Source organism: Anarrhichthys ocellatus, unplaced genomic scaffold, assembly GCF_004355925.1.
Source record: "Anarrhichthys ocellatus isolate YVR2014 unplaced genomic scaffold, GSC_Weel_1.0 scaffold8, whole genome shotgun sequence".
Classification (NCBI taxonomy): domain Eukaryota; kingdom Metazoa; phylum Chordata; class Actinopteri; order Perciformes; family Anarhichadidae; genus Anarrhichthys; species Anarrhichthys ocellatus.
In genome coordinates, this window is record NW_022280038.1 from 3,497,268 (window position 1) to 3,518,202 (window position 20,935).

At 40.5% G+C, this 20,935-nt stretch overlaps 1 protein-coding gene across 10 annotated transcripts in view; it reads left to right on the plus strand.

The window, feature by feature from the left end:
* Positions 1-20,935, plus strand: part of celf6 (CUGBP Elav-like family member 6) — a 134,289-nt gene that overhangs the window by 829 nt on the left and 112,525 nt on the right. For all 10 annotated transcript variants that reach the window (XM_031848426.1, XM_031848430.1, XM_031848428.1 and 7 more), the window contains exon 2: positions 9,313-9,395. In XM_031848426.1, the coding sequence (XP_031704286.1) occupies positions 9,313-9,395 (83 nt within the window). The remainder of the gene's footprint in view (positions 1-9,312; positions 9,396-20,935) is intronic.

The window sequence follows — 20,935 nt, forward strand, 5'->3', positions numbered from 1 at the left end:
CACACACACACACACACACACACACACACACACACACACACACACACGCGCGCGCGCGCACACACACACACACCTACACAAACACCTACACACGCAAATATCTAAAGCGTAAGAGGGAGAACACGTGGAAGTGAATTGCTTTGAGAGTGGAGGGTTAATTGTTACAGCGTCCAGCCCATCCACGTGAATACTACAGCTGAAAACGCCTTTGTGTGTTTACATTGACTCTCATGTGCTGAGCATCCCAGTTTAAGGGGGCGGGACAGGCAAGCGCTGGATGCTGTGTTATTTCTGCAGCTGCAGAAATATCTCCACAACTAAAAAAGACTGAAAGAGAATCCGTCTGATCCGCATCACAGATCCATTTGCAGCATATTGTCGGAGATAAATAAATGCTTTCAGGGGAGCGGAACGTGCAAACCATTATCAGGCAATCAGCATCCGTGATTAACGTGGTGCTGGCATGCTGCTTTGACCTTTTAGTCGGCTAATATGTAGCTTACTTTTCGGACGTCATTATCTGTGGAAAGTACTATTTACACGGCAGCTGTATTGTAATACTGCTCCGTGGGCGGGTTGCAGTCAGGAAGTACAAAGCAGGATAATAGTAGAGGCTGAGATCCAGCATGCATCGTCTTCTCGCTTGTTCTGTTCTCACCCCCGCTGTCCCCCTCATTGTCCAAAACGAGCGGGATCAGTATTCACTTAGTAATTAGTCAAGGATCGATCATTTCTAATGATAGTTATAATGGTGAATGCCAGAGAGCGGGTTGGGTATTTGAGTATAGTAAGTCACAAATAAAATCCAAGTGCAAAATTCAAAGTCCGAGTCTGGTTAAACACAACTTACTGCTATTATGCACTTATCTTTTTATATTTGTACATTTCATGTAAAAACAAATATTATAAAACAAACCAAATTTTGAAAGGCAGTAGCTTTATTCCGTTTTGCATTTAGATGTTTATATGTTTTTTTTATTACAAGCCTTAAATTGCAACAGCTTTTCCAGTAATGTTTGATAGTATCCTATTGTGGCTAAGGGAAATCTAATAATCATTCAAATATAATAACAAACTATTATCACTATTTTAATTATGATTTTAGACTTTGTTTGTTAATGTTTTAAACATTCATTTTATTGGAATGGAAATACAAAATAAGGTCACACTTCCAGCACTATCCGTGTCATCGTGAGCAGGCTGTCCTCCAGTTTATTATCAGATAAAGTGCATTATTATTATGGCACTGCTGCTGTTTGCTATTTATAATATTTTGTAGATAGTTGTTAATTATCTTTTACATTTTATATATAATTTTAAATCACGCATGCACACATGTAGCATTGAAATCACAATCAGTTCACTCTGAGTAAAAATGATCTATACACAAGGCAGGCAAATTATGTATGATATGTTAGTGGCTGCAGTTCATGATCTTATTGATCAGTGCAAGTCAAGTTCGGGAGAAATGAGTGTGGGCTCAGCCTTGCTTTGTTGTGTGTGCAGCCCTGAAGGTCTCCATGCACCACCTGTTCCCCGGCCACCAGTCGCCGGTGCTCAACATGCTCCTTCACTTTCCGTTGTTCCTCTTTGGAGCCCAGTGATCGATTAAAACAATATTTCTGATGTTCGTGTTGTTTACGCCCGTCCTCGACTGTCCCTGAATGTCAACACTCCAGAGGATGGTTGCCTCCGGACGGATAATCCTGTTCCAAAGCCAGACTGTATGCCCGTTCAAATCATCCCCCTCCAAGGCCACTCTGATGTATGCATTATGCCCACTTCATCCAGCATGACATTCAAAGTCACTTTGGGAGCACAGGCGTGCACTTTTAATAAGATTTCACCAATGCATTATATGGATGAGTTTTTCTTATTGGCCACTTACCTAAACCATGTTCATGCCTCATGCTGCGTCGATGTGTGATACCTGTAGACCGAAGCAAGAACGAACTAGAGTAAGAAAATGGGATTAGTGTCGTGAACAAAACAGAAGTATGTAGTGTATCATGTGCTGTGTCACTCAAGGAGAGCGGTTTAAAACACTGAATGAATGGCCATTCTAAAACCAAGAAAAGCTTTTGCAGGGTAATTGAAGGTACATTTATTACTGAACTTAAAAAAGTACTTGGGCTTCTTCAAACTGAATTATGTTGTAAACAACACACCAAGGTCAGCACGGCAGTCTTCTATATCAGTAGACTTCTAACTTTTTTATTAATTGTGATTTCATTTGACAAACAATCCTATCTCAAAGCTCACTTACATTGTCCTCATGCAGCTTACACAGACTTCATCAATATGAAATTTAATTGTTTCAGAAAAATAGTATAGTAAACTACCAAATTGTACATAAGTCCTCTTTAAAAAGCAAGTGAACGCAATTGAATGATAATAAAAATCCGTATGATTTTTATTTATCAATAAATTAGAAAACTGTCTTGCCACACTGTTAAACATGTTCCTCCTCATTTAGCTGCTGAAATCAATTGGGATATAAAACCTAAGCTCGAAAGTGAAGTTTATATTGTGTAAAGTTTTATATTCAAAGGTCCAGTGTATAGCATTTAGGGGAATCTAGGCAGTATGGAATGTACTGTGAATAAGTATGTTTTTGTTAGTGTATAATCACCTTAAAATAAGAATCATTGTGTTTTCGTTACCTTAGAATGAGTCATTTATATCTACATACAGAGCAGGTCCTCTTCACAGAGGTAAAAATTGAAGCGGATGCAGAAGTGCCTTAAACTTGCATTCTTTCAAATGGCCAGCAGGGGGCTCCTCTGGTTGCAAACATAAGTCACATTGTATGGAAATCTATGAGAAAATGACCCCTCTTCTCACTTGACTAATTACCTCAGTGGACATTGTTAACATGAGTTTATGGTCTCAATCACCAGTTTTAAGTCTTCTTAAATTCAGCATGATGTTTACCTTTTCACAGTGTGTTTTCAGTTCATGAAAGTTAACTGTAACATTTTTGGTTGTCTAAAAAATGTCTTGTTCAGCGTCCAATTGTACTTAACTCCACCCTCTCGTGTCACTTCTGGTTGCCAAAACCAAGATGGCTTCAAAACAGCAGTCCACAAACCAATGGATGACGTCATGGCGACTAAGTCCACTTCTGAAACACAGTCTGAATTAGTGCCAAGCTGCTGGACATTAGAGCATCCATACATTTTCCTTAGGAGATACTTGGGACTGAAAACAATGCTGAAGGGAACGAATATTGGACTTACAGCAGGTGGCCATGAACGCGACTCCAAAAGAACGTTAATGCTATTGCTCAATGTCTGCTAGATCTGTAAATAAACAACTGTCTGTCAATAAATCTGCTAAATCAACTTAAAGGGTGATAATATCGTGTGTTCATTTGGTTTTTGCTGCTGCCAAGGGCCGAATAAAAATAGTTATTGCAGGTTTAAAGAAGTTCTCTAAAGAGGGAAATGATTTTCAGTTTTCTGGTCCATCACTTCAATACAGTGACACATTATGTTTGGTCAAAACACCAATTGGACGAAAACACACCGGGGCTGTATAAGTGTTAGCATGAGGCTGAAATTGAATTACCCATTGAACTGTAGTTTTACAGTTTAAGACATTATGATACTCATCCTAGAGGTTTCATTGTTTCAATGTGTTGGTGGTGAGGTCTTGACATTTTAACCTCTCTGGGTTGTTCACTTCATGATGTCATGTAAGGGTGTTAGATGTTTGCGTCACAAGAAATCTCAATGTCTGCCACCTACGAGAAATCGGATGAGAGTTTAAACATCTTCACAACTTCACACACTCTACAACTAACAGTGCAGTGGAAAGTTTCATTTGAGCCTGATGTTGTACTGCCAGGATGAATACATTGATTGATTGTTACACAATACTGTCATCAAGATAGACCTTGAGTCATTTCCTTCGCCTCTATACAATATACGTTTTTGAAATGATTGTTTGTCAAAGTATATGTATTGCACAGCAGTTTCAAAAGTGGTTTGTGTTCTGTTTAGTTCTCAAAAATGCATAAGATGTCAATGGATATTGCCTAGCTATTATGTCAAAGTCCCGGAAGGCTCCCGAACTTGTAACATTGTCACAAATTCAATCCACATTTTTACATAAATAGTAACACAAACATTTTTCAGAGCAGAGTTAAGAGGATATAATCAGCTTGGCTCCACGATCCCTAAAAACATAAAGTTCATAAATATTTAGTGCAGTGCCATGCATATAGTTTGACTGCTACTTTGAAATCCCTCTTCGAGCTTAGTTTGTGGTTGAGAGAGATTTGATTTGTTTCGGATAGATGACGTATATGGCTGTTGGCATCAGTTAGTAAACCGTACCTAATGGATGATTTGCAGCACTACCTTTTTTCACAGCTCGAGTCCTGTGACAAAGAATTGCACCATAATTATGGATTTGAGGGCAGATCAAAATATGTCATGTTTGCTCATGACTAATTCATGTGGAATGTACTGCATCACTTTGAACAGATGTTTTGTGCTTTGTGAATTCTTACTTTGGGCATTTAGGGGTTCTCCAGGGACTCATCTGAATATCTGGGGAATTTTGTATTTAATATTTTCCTGTACAAATTCAGTGGATTAGTGTTGCTGTATCTTCAGAAGGCGTTTTTTTTTTCATCCGTTTCTTTTAACGGATGCTTATATCCTTTCCGTAGTTGTTAGACGCTCTTACCTTTAATGTCGATTTGATAGTTTGTGTGTCGTCAGGGAGCCTTATGCAGCATGTGGGATGACTTGACACTATTGGCGTGCGCGGCGCTCGCTCATCAGTGGGTTGTGCAGCCAGGTCGTGCTGTTTAACATCCATCATTTCGCTGAGCACTACATTATCATAATACTTAGTGTCAGTGCCAGAACGCATGCATTGTTCAGACATGCTGAATGTTAGTGGGGGGCAAATCTTTTGCTTGAGTAGCGTTATCTATCAATCCGTCTCTGATGCTGAGAGCAGGGACTCTGAGCTGCACCACACAGCCAGGAGCAAGAGATACAAAGAGACGTTAAATATCCTCATCCATTCTCCTCTCCTCGGTAGGTCCATGCAGTGTAATTGGCTATAAATAGCCTGCCAAATTGACATAAAAAACCTCAGTAGGGCACTAATATCTAATTGCAAATGAGACATAGAAAGTAACAACAAATCCTTGAAAGTGTCTTTTCAATTCATAGACAGTTTTGTGGTACTCTGTGAAATTCAATTATGTGGCTTTAAAAATAAATAGTTTTGAGACTTTTAGTAGCGGCCACAAGGGGTTACAGATCCGAGCCTATATTTGGTTTTATATACAGTATGAGCGTTGTGGAGGAAGTGTTGGACAGTGATTGACAGTTTGTGTAAGTTGAGTGACAGGTGTAGCGTAAGACTACAGATGACCTCTTTGATCATCAGAAAGGGGGCTGTGTATGAAGCAGACAGCTAACCACTCCGAACAGCCCGCTCCGAAAGTAGATCGACTGAAAGATGCTCGGCAGGTAATAGTGTGGTTAACACGGAAACATGAAGCGGTTGATGAATCCTCACATCGTATTTGTCTCAGCACCCATGAGAGGGTCAGGCTGTCACATTCAGCAGCATCCAGTTGTTTTACATAATTTCTTTTGCGCCTGTATCTTCTTTGGAAATGAATTTGCATTCTTTTCCCACTTTAATGAACATTCTTCGATCAGACACGTGTGAAGAGACTGGAGGAAAGCAAATTGCTCATGATTCATGAATTCACTGCTAATGAATTGAAATTTTATACAAATTTGTTCTGTAGTTATTTCAATTACAGATACCTGATGCCTTAAAAAAGCACAATTTACTCTTAATGCCTGGATGCATGCAATTGTGAGCACACACTAATTTCCATTTTAAAACAAACTTTTAGGAGAAGCGTTACAGGGGGGGGGGGAGTTATTTAAGTAATTACTCGAAACTTGTCTTGCAAACGCAAAGACACATTTCACATTTCTGGCTTTGTCTTTGAACTAGTTTACAGGGTTTACTTTTTCATTTGCCTTCAACATAATGTGTTGAACCTCTGTCCCCCAATGAAATGATAGTGTGGTAAATTGTCTTTGATTACCAAAGTATTATTTTCACCCCACTTAACCTGCTCATCACAGAAAGCCACCAGTCCTTCTGTTGCCACCATCAGAGCCATGTTCTCCTATTCTTCTTCTTCCCATTTAATGCCTACGACTTATTTTCTCCAGTCTTTGGTTTAAGATTTTGTCAATTCAAACTTTAATTCACAAAGGGAGGGTTAAACGTTATCTGTGTTATTTGCTGAAAATGAATACCTTATCTTATGTAGCACTACCACAACAGGCATGAGAAGCACTGAAGCACTAAAGGACCAAACCAGTGTTTATTTCAGATTGTATCCTTTTTACTATCGGCTTAAAAGACTTGCATCAGTTCCTCAAATTTTGTAATACATCACAGTGAACATCATGTCTGCTTTTGTTGTCAAAGTTTGTTTTTTTGTGGTAATGTTGTGCAGACAGTTTAAATCAGTTTGCACATTCTGCTGCATTACCACTGCAGCAGAACACATTGTTCAGTGTCATACTGAACAATGAAAGTGATATGTTTTTGAAAGCTCCATTTGTGTGATTGCACATACTACCAAGAGGACAACACTGTGGGATAACCTGCATGTATGAAAGTAATCCCATGCCAATTAGTCAACTTAAAATTTTAAGCTGACAGCCCTAACCTGCTACCAGCTGTTACATCCTTGTTACCGCCCCTCAAACTATATCATTGTGTCTCTCCTCATGTTCTCCAAGCTGAATGCTCATCTGTTCCACAACTGGCTTTCTCAGTCCTTTGGGCTTAAGATGTCCCCTGAGCTAGCACTGCTGGATATAAAGCTTTCCTAAAGCCCCGCCGTTTTTTTCACCACCGCCAGGAAGCCGAGGCAGCCACGCAGCTGGCCTGGATATTAAAGGCTACACTGAACAAAAAAGTCTAGTTTAACAAATCATTTGAATTAATAGTATCACATGCTATTTTTCTTAAAGCATCTAGAAACATTTGGATTGGGGAGAGATCGCTTGGAGTACAAGTTCTGCATTCAAAATGTTCCTAAAGTAAAAGTACCAATGTTTTTGTAGTAGTAATATATTGGATTATTGATGCATATTTAATCATCTGATCACTTGCATGTCAAATCTTAATCTGAAGTAACCAGAAACTATAGTTGTAATGCAAGTAAACGACAGCTACCACAAAATTGTACTTATGTAAATGTACATGTAAATGTACTTAGTTACTAGAAAAAGTTAAAAAGAGTAGGTATAAACAATAAAAATATTTTTTGAAATTAAAGAATTCTTTCAACCCAAAGTTTATGTTTCACTGGATCAAAAATCATAAACACAACACTTTAATGCTAAACGTTGTTGTAGAAAAGTTTACCGGAGTTCGTACTCTCTGGTAGGGACATTTTTCAGTCACACTTCAGTATATCATGTGATGAAATCTTGCCAACGTATTTACTAAACATTTTGGCAATATGCAGCAAAGTGACACAGTGGAAAATACCAAAAAGGTTAGAGCAAGAGGAGTGTTAGCAACGGCCTACAATTCCCATAAGCCTTTGCTACGACATGCCCCCAGGGAGACCTCGGTTCATGTCTCACAGTTTTGTAATGTCACAAAGGATGAAGAGTGTTTCCCCAGGCTCCCAAACTTTTCTGCTTTGCTGTGTGGCATGCTGTTTCATCAGTGTCGTTTAGGTGATTTTTCCTCTTGAGTAACTGCCTAGTTGTGGAGGTGGGTGAAGGTTGTCGTGAAAGGGAGCTCTCTTGGCCGGAAGCCAGAGTGTGTTGCTGGGTTTTGAGGGCGATGGGTGCTATGTGCTGCACGCAGGGTATAATTTGTATGTCTGAGTGTGTGTGTATGTGTGTGTATGTCTCGTTTCTCCCATGGGAATCCTTGGCAGCAGGTGTGACATGCAGTAATGGGAAATTATGCTGCACAGTGCAAAACCTCTTCTGAACGGGGTCACCCACTGTCAGTTCTGCCAAGCGCATAACAGAACAACCACTCACCCTTTAATGAAAGCTGTCACATTTTTTGTAAAGGAATTATTTATTGATGCATATTCATTCTGTTTTCCTGAATTTTAAAACTTAAAGGAAAGTCTCCAGAGATGTGTAAGGGTAGAGTTTCCGCTTATCACCAGAGGATTTTAATAACTTAGTAGCTGAAAAAAAAAATACTGTTTTACTTTTTCCTCCTGTGCTTGGTTCAATAACTAGGAAATCATTCATAAGACAGCAGTATGCATATTGTTTTTGTAACGATGTGAATACAATAACGCCCTTTCTGGGTTGACTAAGCATTTTCAATCATCACTCCTGATTTAAATTGAACCTCCAGGAACACACCTGTTTTTCCACCTGTATTTTCTGTTTCATTTTGCTTAGTCTTTTTCACTATATTAAACTGAATGGAGAAAAACAACAACAACAATACAAACAATATAGCAAACATATTGTTGTCATAAACAGTGTACATTTGCATGAGTTCAGTAAATCTAATCTGAAGAGGTTGTCATATTTTGAGAAGAAATGTGTAAAATTGTAATCTTATTTCTCAACCAGCATGTTATTTTCTCTGAGGGTATAGAGCTATTAACTTCAGAGAGCCACATTCCAATTGTCAGAGCAGTATATGAATTCCGTTTTAATGTAATACATGTTTTTGGAAATAGCTTGTAAGGTCTTATAGTATGGCTTGCGTAGATTGGAATTACTTCACAAATCACAAATCTCTGGGTCCATTTGGAAGGTTTTTATGTGTTTTTTTTGAAGTCGACTGTAAGGATGCCTAATCTCTGAACAAACGTCAATGGAGAGATGTTACACTGGCTTTACATGGTACATTTTAAAAGGACTTTCATGGTAGAGCCAATGAAAATCAAGAGCTGTGTTTGAAAATACACTTTGTGCAGCTTAAACGGGGTAACATAAGGGTGATGGAGAAGGCTTAAATTGATCTTTTTTCAATCTCTTATATGTCACAATCGGTATTTTTACATTTTAAACATTGTATTTGATGGGTGCTAAATGCTGAAATCCCTAGATCATCAAAATCACTTTACATGTTTTGGATATCATGTTTTGTGATCTACTATAAAGTCATACTTAGTATCCAACAAACACAACATACCACGTACTCTTTCTTTAAACAATGCAATATGGTCTCTGTCACTTTAACTTTTCTTCTTTTTGTCATAAATGGTGGTTCATTGTGGATTAAACCCATCTCTCTCCTGTCTCCCTGATACTCTAGGATGTGCCTTTCTAACATACTGCGCCAGAGAGTCAGCACTGAAGGCCCAGAGCGCCCTCCATGAACAGAAGACTCTGCCAGGGGTAAGTGCCCCCGATCTGCCCTCTGTCATAGGCTAAAGCCCCTGGGGCAGCCAGCCTGGCATGGGATCCTACATTAACATAGGGATTATATCACACTTGCACACACACACACACACACATACGTGCACACGCCAAAGCACATGGGGACACAGTATACATTAACACACACATTCAGGCACACACACGCGGGTATGGAAACAGATGGAAAGAGTCACTCACACTTTCTCAGCCTCTCTTTCTTGCTCGCTATCAGACACATTCTTTCTTGCTCACTCACCTACACACACATGCACACACACACACACACACACACACACACACACACACACACACACGGACATACAAAAAGAGTGTGAGTGGCCTATCTCACCTTGCAGTGTCTTATTACACTAATCACCCCGGCGGAGATATTTGATAAGCGCTCTTTCATAACAGCCTGTGCCGTCCTTCCCCTGTCCTCTCACAATATGGCTGCCACAGACACTAATTGCCTTGAGGAATCCCACTCTCATTATCACATATAATCAAACAGTAAGTATAAACAATCATTTTTACCATGTATATCACCATCTGGTGTTTTTTGTTTTAATTCTCTCCCGTTTTTAAATTTTTTTCCCCTGTTTCCTATCGGTTGCCTTTGGGGAGCGAGTAACTTTTTCAATTAAAATAATAGCTTCTTCAAACAACACAGGTAAAACCTACCCAGTAGTGGGCTCTTAAGCCCACCCAGGAGGAGACCCTCAATCTGGGATCAGCGTGAGCTTGTGGTGTGTACGTACTTGATGTGTGTGAAGGGGATTCGACTCTCTCACATCAGGGGAATTATCGAGGTGTGATTGAATTACGCCCGCGGGTCCCTAAGAACGTGAAACTGCTCCAGTGCCCGGGCCCCCCTCCCCTTTTCCTTTCACCATGAACCAAGACACCCTCCCAGGTTGGGGCTTTAATCAGAGCCTCGGGATATCCACCTGAATCTCTGGGGAGGGAGAGAGGTAGAGACAGGAAGTAGGAGGGGAAGAAAGTAGGTAAAGGGATTGGTTCTGGGGCCAAAGGTGGTTGATGAACTTGGGTGGCTTTATAATATTCCTCACTGTTGGGTTAATCAGCTGTTTTCACTTCACTTCATTTCATAGGTACTTTACTGAATGTTATGCACACAGGTACACTGCGGAGAAAGAGTCCCTGGTGACCGGGATCCCTGGCTCGTTACTGCCTCCCGCAGCTTCATAATGAGATGATTGTCATGATGGCCCTGGATAGGTGTTCCTGTCTTTATTGCCCTCATAGAGGGAGGTTCTTGTTTGTATTCTATCTAGAAAGAGGTTAATGGCATATTCTGTGGGGTTTGGGTAAACATTTCCCCAGTACATCTCACAGCGAGGGGTCAGTCCTGCAATCTCAGACTGAGCACCGCCTGCAGACAAAGGGCTAATGAAGATGTGCTTTCTTTCTGCGTGTGTGTGGGTGTCAATGCGTGTATGAGAAAGGCACAGAGACAGAGAGAGAAGGATATAGAGAGAGAGAAAACAAGAAGAGTTGGAGGGACACAGGGACAGACGAAGGCCGAGAGAAGTGATACTTCTGGACAAGCCTCATTGTCATTGTTATGGCTTGATGCTTTGAGATGCTCTGTCGTATAATGCTGCCCTTTCAGTGGCTACTCCACACAGTGTGCAGACGTGATTGTACAGTAGGATTGTGGCAGTGTGACTGTCAGGCAACCTATATGCAGAATACATATACAGTATATATATATATATATATATATATATATATATATATACACAGTATATACATATATCAAGTCTTTCACAAGATGATGACTGAAACAAAATCAAAATAAAATGTTGGACGACAAAATAATCCAAACGCTGCCTAAAAAATGTATTTGATGCAGATGAATCACATTTGCAATAGCAGCTGCATATATGTCATACAGGGTTAAATCCAAACTGAAGTGTTGTTAGCTTTAAAAGAGCTCAGATTATGCCTTAAAAAGTTTAGAGCTACATTTTTAAGTAACAAATCCTCTTCCTCTAAAAAGGAAAAGTTCACTTAAGAGAGATTGCCTCTCTAACTGAGCCCAGATCATCACAGTTGAAGGGACATGTACATGCCCAGCTTCATAAGTATCTCTGTCAGAGTGCTGTCTTTCTACTCCGTCCTTCATGTAGTACTTTCATTGGTACAAAGTGTCCCCTTTTCTGCACTTATTTTCATATCATAACACAGAGTGTGCATTTCACCAAAGGAGGAGACTAAAGGCTTAACGGTGTGACAGAGAGGAGGCAGATATATCTGCGTGTGTGGTCTCAGCATGAAGCCACGACTTACTCTCATCTCCAGATTGGCTGTGAATATTACATTTTTCCATAATTCACATTCCTTTATTTCCTTTACTACGTCTTGTACTGCATTTACGGCATTCAACTTGCCACCAGATAATCTGTCTCTGTGTGTTGTGGCTGAGGCGAGCAGTGTTTACATTGTTTGATTAATTGCATGTAAAGAGCATAATGAGCTCTTGATGTCCCGTGCTCCCGATCCTGCTGCTACCGTTTGTACTTTAAATGTAATCAGAGATTCAGCCTCTTGCCCTTGGTGAGCTAGTGCTGTTGTGTTTACGTGCACATTCAGCATATCCCCCGATGTAGGGCAGCATGGCACTGCAAGGGGACAGGTTAGGTCATGCCTGTGAATGATTTCTCCACGATGTGATTAATTCCTAGGACGCTCACACACTGACTTGCGCCAGAGAATAGCTTGTGAACAATGCACTAACATTTCCTTTCTACATCACTACAACTTCTGTAGATCCAGGTAAGTTGTCCGTCTATAAACTTTATGGAAATCGTGGTACTTTCTTTTTTGCAACATCATCTGGAAATAAAAAACACTGAGACAGTATGAATTATATTTGCTGTTAAAGCACCAAAATGTTGCCAATGCCAAGTAGCCTCCAAACATGCCGCCATTGGAGCTGGAAACCTTCAAATGAATCTTGCCTTTTCCTTTCAGAACCACACCACTTCTTCTTCTCAGGCCAATTAGTTCCTGGTGTTCGCATGTAACAAGCATGCTAATTGGGTGCCACTGAAGCCCAAAAGCCAATTAAAATTTTCTTGGAAAAAAGATCCAGCTTCTCTTTGTCTCTCATTTGGTGCTCTCTTCCTCCCCTCCCCCAATGCCTTCTCCTGCCTAATCATCTTTCTGCCACATTCATTGCCCCACCCTCTTTATTCCACTCTGTGGAATGTGCTGAGTTTCAGCTGGCACCCCAACCTGATACTTGTCATTTACATAGATCTTTCTGTAAAGGGATCGACGTTGTTTAGGTTTCTGAGTGAGAGTACAAGCAGCACCTGACCCATGTATTGATGACGAGGCAGCCGAGTGTCACAGTGAAGAAGATAGGAGAGAAGAACAAGTTACCAACTCCTACTTTCTGAAGTGTTTCACTTCATATTTGAAAGGGTAAGCTGGAAGATATCAGCTTCCACCAAATTGAGTAGCAAAATGACACTCTCCCTGTATCACACCACAGATGTGGCCACCATGGACGTGCCATATGCCTCTGTCTAGACTCAGTGCACGCTGAGAATAAGCAACCAGCATTTTTCCCCTTGATATTTTTTGTCTCCTAAAACCACACATGCCGTAGATAGGCAGTGAGTATCAATACAAATCAAAGTTTAAATTGTGTAATTGTTCTCCAAGTTTGTTGCTTCATTTTAGTCGTTTTTAAAGCAGAAGTTTGTTCACGGAAAAGTGACTTTTTAGGGGAATTTATGAGGTGGCAAGAGATGAAAGCTCACATGCATATAAATACACACATAAACACTCACACCGTTATGCAACATGCCTAACCTCTCTCTTTTATTACCATTTATCTAAATAAATACGTTAAATGATTTATTCAGTAGTATGGGCTTTGTGTGGAGTTTTCCAGGTGAGAGTTGTGTGTGTTGCAGCATCAGGGCATCTTAAGAGGACACACTGAGTCCCTCTCCAGCGGGTCCACTCCTGGACAGACATGCTGCAGTTTAAACTAATTACTCAGGCCACACAGGGCCTTTACCCATTCTTTTAAGGGACAAATTGTGTTCTGTTGCCGATCAATTTGTCCTCCGTGCCAGATTTGTCAGCCTCCAGTGCCCCTGAGCAGTTGCCATTATGAAGCAAAAAAAAAAGGCCTGGGCACTGGACGTGAGACCTCTGTTAAGGCTCCCGCTGCTCTCCTAATCATCAATTATGTCTATATCATTTTCTTTCTGCTGCCCGCTTTAGAAAAGAAATTAAAAAGGGCCATTGTTTTTCTAATCCCCTTGGGATGAAAGCATTTACTACGCTGCTGCACCGTGCACGGCCATCCTGCCGATTAGGGAGTGAATGGAATCACAATCGAGGGATGCACTCGGCATTGTCTCCTATTATGCGACTGGTGGCCCTGAATATTGTGCTAAAAATTAATTTTGTTCCATCTGATGGGATTTTCAACCTTGGAAAGTGCGAAATGTTAATCCTGGCAGGCAGGCGGATGGACATCGTGGAACGCCTGGCTTTTTTACCGGCCAATGTGGACAGGGCGAAAACATAGTTGATAGTGAGAGAGCCCTTAACCAGCCCATAAAGATGGCAGGCCAGAGGCACCGGACAAATGAGCAGGAGAGATAGTGCTTTTTACAGGCTGCAGGGCAGGAGAGTTTGGGTGTTCAGAGGATGGCAACAACCAGGCTCATTTGTCCTCTTGATCTTGAACATATACTGCAATAACAGGCTTGTTCCCAGGTTGTTCAGGTGAAAATCCCAGCTCCTCAATTTATTGAAAGATGGATTCAGGAACAAAGTTAAGAATGTTTCCTTCAAAATGAGATCCATAATTGATATTAGTGCATTCGACTCGCACAGCGGAAGCAGTGTATCCATGTGTCTGTGTCGTTCTATGTAGATTAAGAGGAGACAATTAAGCTCTTGTTCCCCGAAATTACTCTTTGATTTGACTCTAGTCGGACAGTGAAATCTAGTGGCCATGGTCGCTAAAGAAGCTCCAGTAGAAATAAAATACCTAAAAGATAATGACTTGATGACTAACGCTGGATGTTTTACCAAACCGTAGCCCCAACTTTCTGTCCGTTAATTGTGACACACAGAGTCCCTCATCACACCACCAAAACCCAAGTATTGTTTATCCTTCCCTTCATCGGGGGAAGTCTGTGTAGGGATTATTCTAGGAAAGAAGTCTTCTGGGACTGAGCAAATATTGTGAGTTAGTAAATACATAATTAAATGTCATTACTTTACATACACCCTCCCATAGGTTACATCTTTTTATTCCGTGCTAAAAGAAATGCCTGAAAGCAACAAGCTGAATCTTTAAAAGTGCAATTGCAAGAACAAAAATGTAAAACAAGATGACAGAACACTTTAAAATGATAGATATAATAATAATAATAATAACAATACATTTTATTTATATAGCGCTTTTCATAGTACTCAAAGACACTTTACATTAAAATCATCATATATAAAAGCAATACACTAAAAATAAAATACACGAGGCTGTATAGTAATAGCAATCCTAAATTGAGAAAATGAGAAAACATTTGTGTTTGCCTGTAATCAAAAAATATTGAAAGGTGTACCATGGGTAATGATTTTGGAAAGATTAGCATCATCCTCACTGGATGGGTTTTGTTTTAATATGTGTTGAAAGCATGTACGCTGAGTAGTTCCTTCACACCTTTCCTCCACGTTGACACATTCACTATCTTTCCATCGCTGACAGGTGGAGTCAGACTCCGCCATGCATGCTCTCCTGTGCTAATTTATCCACTTATTTAGCTGTAATGAGGCAGAACTGGTAAATGTGGGGACAGCATTGTTAACATTGCTGCTTCACTGGGGGAGAGGAGAAGGATGAGAAATAGTGGAGAAGGATGGAAATGAGGCCCGGGTGCTGTCATACCTCCAAGAATGATGCTTTTACTCTTTTACCCGGGTTGGACCGCTGTCTCTTAGTTAGGCTGCACACTGGAATATGACATTTCCAAAACCAATTAAAAATCGAACTTTCAGTTGGATCCAGATCCGGCTGTCTGGCAATAACAATCGGGTAGAAATATAAATAACAAACCAAAATTTAGGCCGGATCTTTCCCTCCAAATCATCAAAAAATGCTGTGGATTTGGCTAATTAACTTTCCATCCCATTCAATTTGAGAAGATCAATTTGAGAAGATCAAAGCGTAAATTTAACTTCAAAGTTGTGTAATATTCAAAGGATGCCTCCATCTAGTTTCAGACAGTTTGATGTCTCAATATAAACAGGTGTTGGAACCCTACAACAAGTTGGTAATAATAAAAGGTTTTTTCGTTTACTAAGACAGCTGCATGTCAAACTGAATCATTTTTTGAGTTATTACTTTTCTTTCCTGTCCCCCCTGCTGGTTTTTCCCCATTTCCTCTCTTTTCTGTCCCTCTCCTCCCTGTCAAGCAAATTTAATAGTAGCCTTTTAATTGCCATTCACAACTCATTCTGGCAATCATGGAAGACATCAGGGCAATCTGCACGTATTTGTTCAAAGACAAAAACAAGGGGTGAAGACAACATGTTGCTGCTGAGTTCAGCAAATCATTCATCGTTCATTCAATCACGTGGACTAGTGCAAACTTTGATCTGATTTCAAAATGATCTCCACTCACACACACACACACAAACACAGAGGTATATGTAACTGGACGTCTGACATATTTGGGAGGGGAAAGAGACAGGAGGTAAGGGGTGAAAGAAAGAGCAAGGGAACAAGGAAGAAAGAGCCAACAAGGAAAGAGATGAACTGATGAGTCACCATGAGAAAGAGAGAGAGAGAGAGAAAGAGAGAGAGAGAGAGAATGAGAGGAGATGCATTCTTGCATAATTAACACCCGAGCATCACCAGGACAAACTCCTCCATCAGCGTGTCCAAAGGATTAACTACGCCACGCTCCTCTTATCTCCCCCATTTCGTTTAAGAAAGAAAATGACCTTGCACTTGTTTACATGCTGATTAAAGACAGGAAGGAGAGAAGGAGACAGCGAGAAAGTCAAACTGTAATCAGAAGAGTTTGTTAGGTGAAGTATTTTTGGTGGTGCGCTCTCAGCAGATATACAGCGAGCAGCAGCCAGACTGTGTCACAGTCGCAAAAACAACCCCCCTCCCCCCCAAAAAAAACACCCGATGTAGCAGCAGCTAACGAGCAATGAGTGGGCTGGGACAAAAAGAGTGCGTGTGCGCGTGTGTGCTTGTTTGTGAAGGTGGTGTGTGATAAAAAGTATGTTAGGTGTGTGGGTGGTTCCATTAGTTGGTCTGCCTGTTTTATTGCACTGGGATCAACTGCTGTTTCTAGGGCTCGTATGAGTCAGTCAGTCTATATACTATAGGCTATGTATGTGTATGTGTGATGTGCATGTGATGTGCTGTATTTTTTTTCTTCTTTTAAGAACCATGTTTGAATTTTAGACCTTTGAAGTAAGGTCATTTGTGCAGAGTCATGTTGGCTTCATCAATAGGGCAGTTTAGGGTTCCTCTTCGCTTTGGGATTAAGGCAGCTATGTTTTTAGATATATGTAATTTATTGGGAAAATTGCCATAAAGAGCTGAGACTATAATTGAGACTCTCAAATCTCTTTATCTTGATATTGCTATGGTGAGTGTTTCTCAACGTGAAGGCCACATTCTCGTAACCCCTCCTGCTTATTTTTCCTTTTCCCTCAAAAGTTTTCTCTTTTGCCATAAAACCCTAAAATCTCAGTCAGTGAGAATAGAGGCATTTTGTTTGGTACTTTTGGCAATAATCTATCACCAGCGATTAATTGATGTTGAAAACTGCATATAGCAGCATTACAATGAGAATTTGGTAGAATGAAAGGTTGTGTTAGGGTTAGGACTTCGGTTTTAGATCAGGCTCACTTTTAATCATTAGAAAGTGTCATTTCTGTCTTGAGGCAATAATCAGGGGCTTATATATGACCATTGAGACATGTTTTGTTTGCTGTAATCAACCCTCCTGTTCATACTGGACTTGAGGTGATCCTTTCCTAAGTGCAAGGTATCTTCCAAAGTCTTTTTTGTAAGAAATTCCCTCTTTGTGTTACCATTTCTCCATCACAGCTCAGCAAAATTACACTGCAAATGGGTAATTTTGTACTCAACAGACTAAATGTGGAGAATACACACTACAAATACAGACTTCATGAGGTCTCATATTTGCTTCAGCTGAACTTTGGAAAGTATTTTGACACAGAACGAGAATTCTGGGGCTTCTCTCCCATTTTTTCTCCCATGTTAAAAACACTTTAGGAAAGGCTTAAGAAATTAAGAACTAATTAAGAAATTATCGGCATGTGAGTATTGTTTTAGGCTAGATGTCATCATTTAATGTCCACACATGTATAGTGGGACAATCTTGATATTTTGTGCAGTCAGTTTTTTCTTTCTTTCTCTCTCTCTTATTGCATCGTTCTTGTTGCTGTCATGCGTCTCCTTTCCTTGTGTCGCTACAATAATGGTCTTTTATCCTCGGCAGACTCTGACTCACACAGACAGGAAAAGAAAGTTCACTGGGTGGGAAGAAAAAAAACTGTGACTATGAATCACTAGTTTGTATCCTTCTCTTTCGTACACTGTCTGTCCTGTATTTCTAAAGGGCTTATTGGACATCTACTGAGGACAATTTGTATTACAGCAATAAGAGATGGACCATTACTTAATAGGAACAAGTATTCAACATCAACCTTTTATTTTACCAACCCATGCCTGGGTTCTCTTTTGACAACATCAAAGAAACAAAGATATCTAAAAACCAAACTCAAATTGCTAATTTATTGTTAGAATAATGTGCAGTGTCACACACATTTTGTGGGCATACTATTTCTTCTTTGGCCATCCAAGAAAAAAAAAAGCATCCATATAGCCAGGGCTCAATAATTGGACTTAACATGATACTAAAATGATATAGCAATTTACTTTAACTATTTAGTTATTATTCAGTGGTTGCAGCATTTACATTACATTTTATGATATATTAATAAATACATATATGATATTATAAATTGCAAACATTTTAAACAGAAAAAACTATGCTTTGAGTTAATATTACATGCAAATGACATGCCCTGAATTCAACTGTATTTTGAAGTACATTTATTCAAAGGCCTAATTTCCATATTGCTTACTCATTATGCTTTAAGTGCAATTGTAACTATAAATACAAGCCAGTAATACACCATTTGCTCATCACAGACAGGTAGATACAGAGAAGTGAAAGGTGAAATGGGGGTGCACAGGCCCACGCTAGTTTCTGTTCAGTCAGACACGCTACAGCAGAGGAAAGCTCAGACAGTGAGGTGTCGGAAATAGCACCAAGGCTAACACCTCACCTCTTGTTTATTAATTCATCGCTCTCATAGCCGCCTCCCTATCACACTCATGCCACGAACACACAAACAGTGCACAGCTTAGTCACTTGCACACAAGGCTGGTGAGCACATCTCTCACCTCAACACACACACACGCACACACTACATTGTCAAATCAATATTGCATTACTGCGGTATGTTCTCCTCTGAGAGGTTACAGTGATAGGTGAGGGGTGTGGGTAAAAAACCTTCTCTTATGTCTGTACAGTGGCCAGGTACAGAGGGCAGATCTGAGGAGACTTCACATCTCTGACAGCCATTTTCACCTCCTGGCTTCATCGCTGTCGCTTCTCGCTCTCATCCACGGCTCTACCTTGGGCCTATGATCATCTATACAGCATGTGTAGGGTGTATAAAGTGTGTGTCTGTGTGAGCGTGTTGGAATGTGAGCAATATTATTTTTGGCTTTTAACTCCAGTTCCTACATGTCCTGTGGAAACTACAGGTCTTCATTTGGTCGTTAGAGGCAAATTAATTTGTATTTTCTTATAACATTTACAAACCTGCCACCACATCTACTTTTAGTTCAGTTGATTTCTTTTTATTTATGTTGAGTTCGATTAAGCTCAGGGTAAATTATTTTGGTTAAAGTTGATGTGAGGTTTAGTGTTTTTTGCCTATTTTCTAAAGTAAAAACGACTACACAATATGATTTCTGAGAAATTGCACTTCTTCACTTGTTCAAATGAGTAAAAATTCCCTGAGATCATGCTGATGTCTGCACGGGTAAAGTTGTACGCATGTTTGTGAATATATATTCATGCATGCCCATCTAGGTTTGTGTGTGTGTGTTTGGTTTAGAAAGAGAAGAGTCCTTGGTGCCGACTGAAGCTCCAGCTTTTCCATTTAAACTGTATCATTAAAACGGGCAGACAGGCGAGGGAGACGGCCCTTCCACACCTCATAAAGTGTGAGTGCCATGCCAGGCGAAGTGCCACGCACTGCTGCGTTTACAGCAAGCCAAATGCACTTTTTTACACACCTTGTCCTCTCTCTCTTTCTCTCAAAGCGCTTTCATGGCTGTTTATATGATATTACTCACTCTCTGCTTTCCTACTTTTCTGGTTTGCCCCGGTTAAGTATTGACCGGTATTTCAACTGCCCCCTTTTTTCTGTCAAATTTTTCCAACAAGGAGTTGGAGCGTAACATTGAAAGGGTATAATCAATGGAAAAGCACCACTTAGGGAGCCCATTTGATGCATACTGTAGGGCAGAGTTGATTCAAGGGTGTAGATTGAGTCAAGCCTCATTTCGTGTCCTCCCCAATTAGTCATCCAGCTTGTGCCCTCTATAACCCCCTTTTCTCGAGAACCACCAGGCCAGACGGGCTCTCGTTTCACACTAAACTATGGATGAGTTCTTTCTTTTTGTTTTACCCTCTCACTCCCAGAGCTTTTTCTGCAAGATGATAGAGCCATATCTTTTTTTTATTTTTTACGATCTCCCCTACCTTTCCTCCTGCTTCTCACCTTTGCTTGGATAAGCCGAGGCAGACCCCCCTCCCCCCTAACCTCTGCATCTCCTGTTCCACCTCCTCCTTCGCTTCACTCACGCTCGCACCTCTCCAACTTTTCCACCCATCCGCCCATTTTCCCTCCACAATAAATCTCTACCCAAATCCTACTTAAACCTGCATCAGCAGCTGTCCTTAAAACTCCATTATCTACAATTACTTCAGCATTTGGGAGCCAGAGCACACCTGCCCCCACATAAAAGTGCCCTTGCCTAAAAAATATTAAACCTGCCCAAAAGGGATTTGTTGTATTCTATTTTTTCTCCTTTAGTCGTGCCTGCAGTGCAGCTGCCCTCATGGCAAGGCTTGTGAACCAAAAATGTCAGCAGTCTGGATTAGTGCTCCTGATTAGTGGGTGGGTGTTTGATTGTGGGCTGTGTGCACAGTATTTAGATGGGTGGGTTTCCCAGCATGATCACAGGTGGGAGGTCACTGGGCCTCCCTTATTGGAGCGGAGCGCCGATGGGCAGGACTGTGTGCTCATTTGCGTGACTGTCATTGCATGCATATGACTACGCAGGTGACAAAACATTAAGTAGTGTTACTTCAGGGATTTCTTTCTGTTGGAGT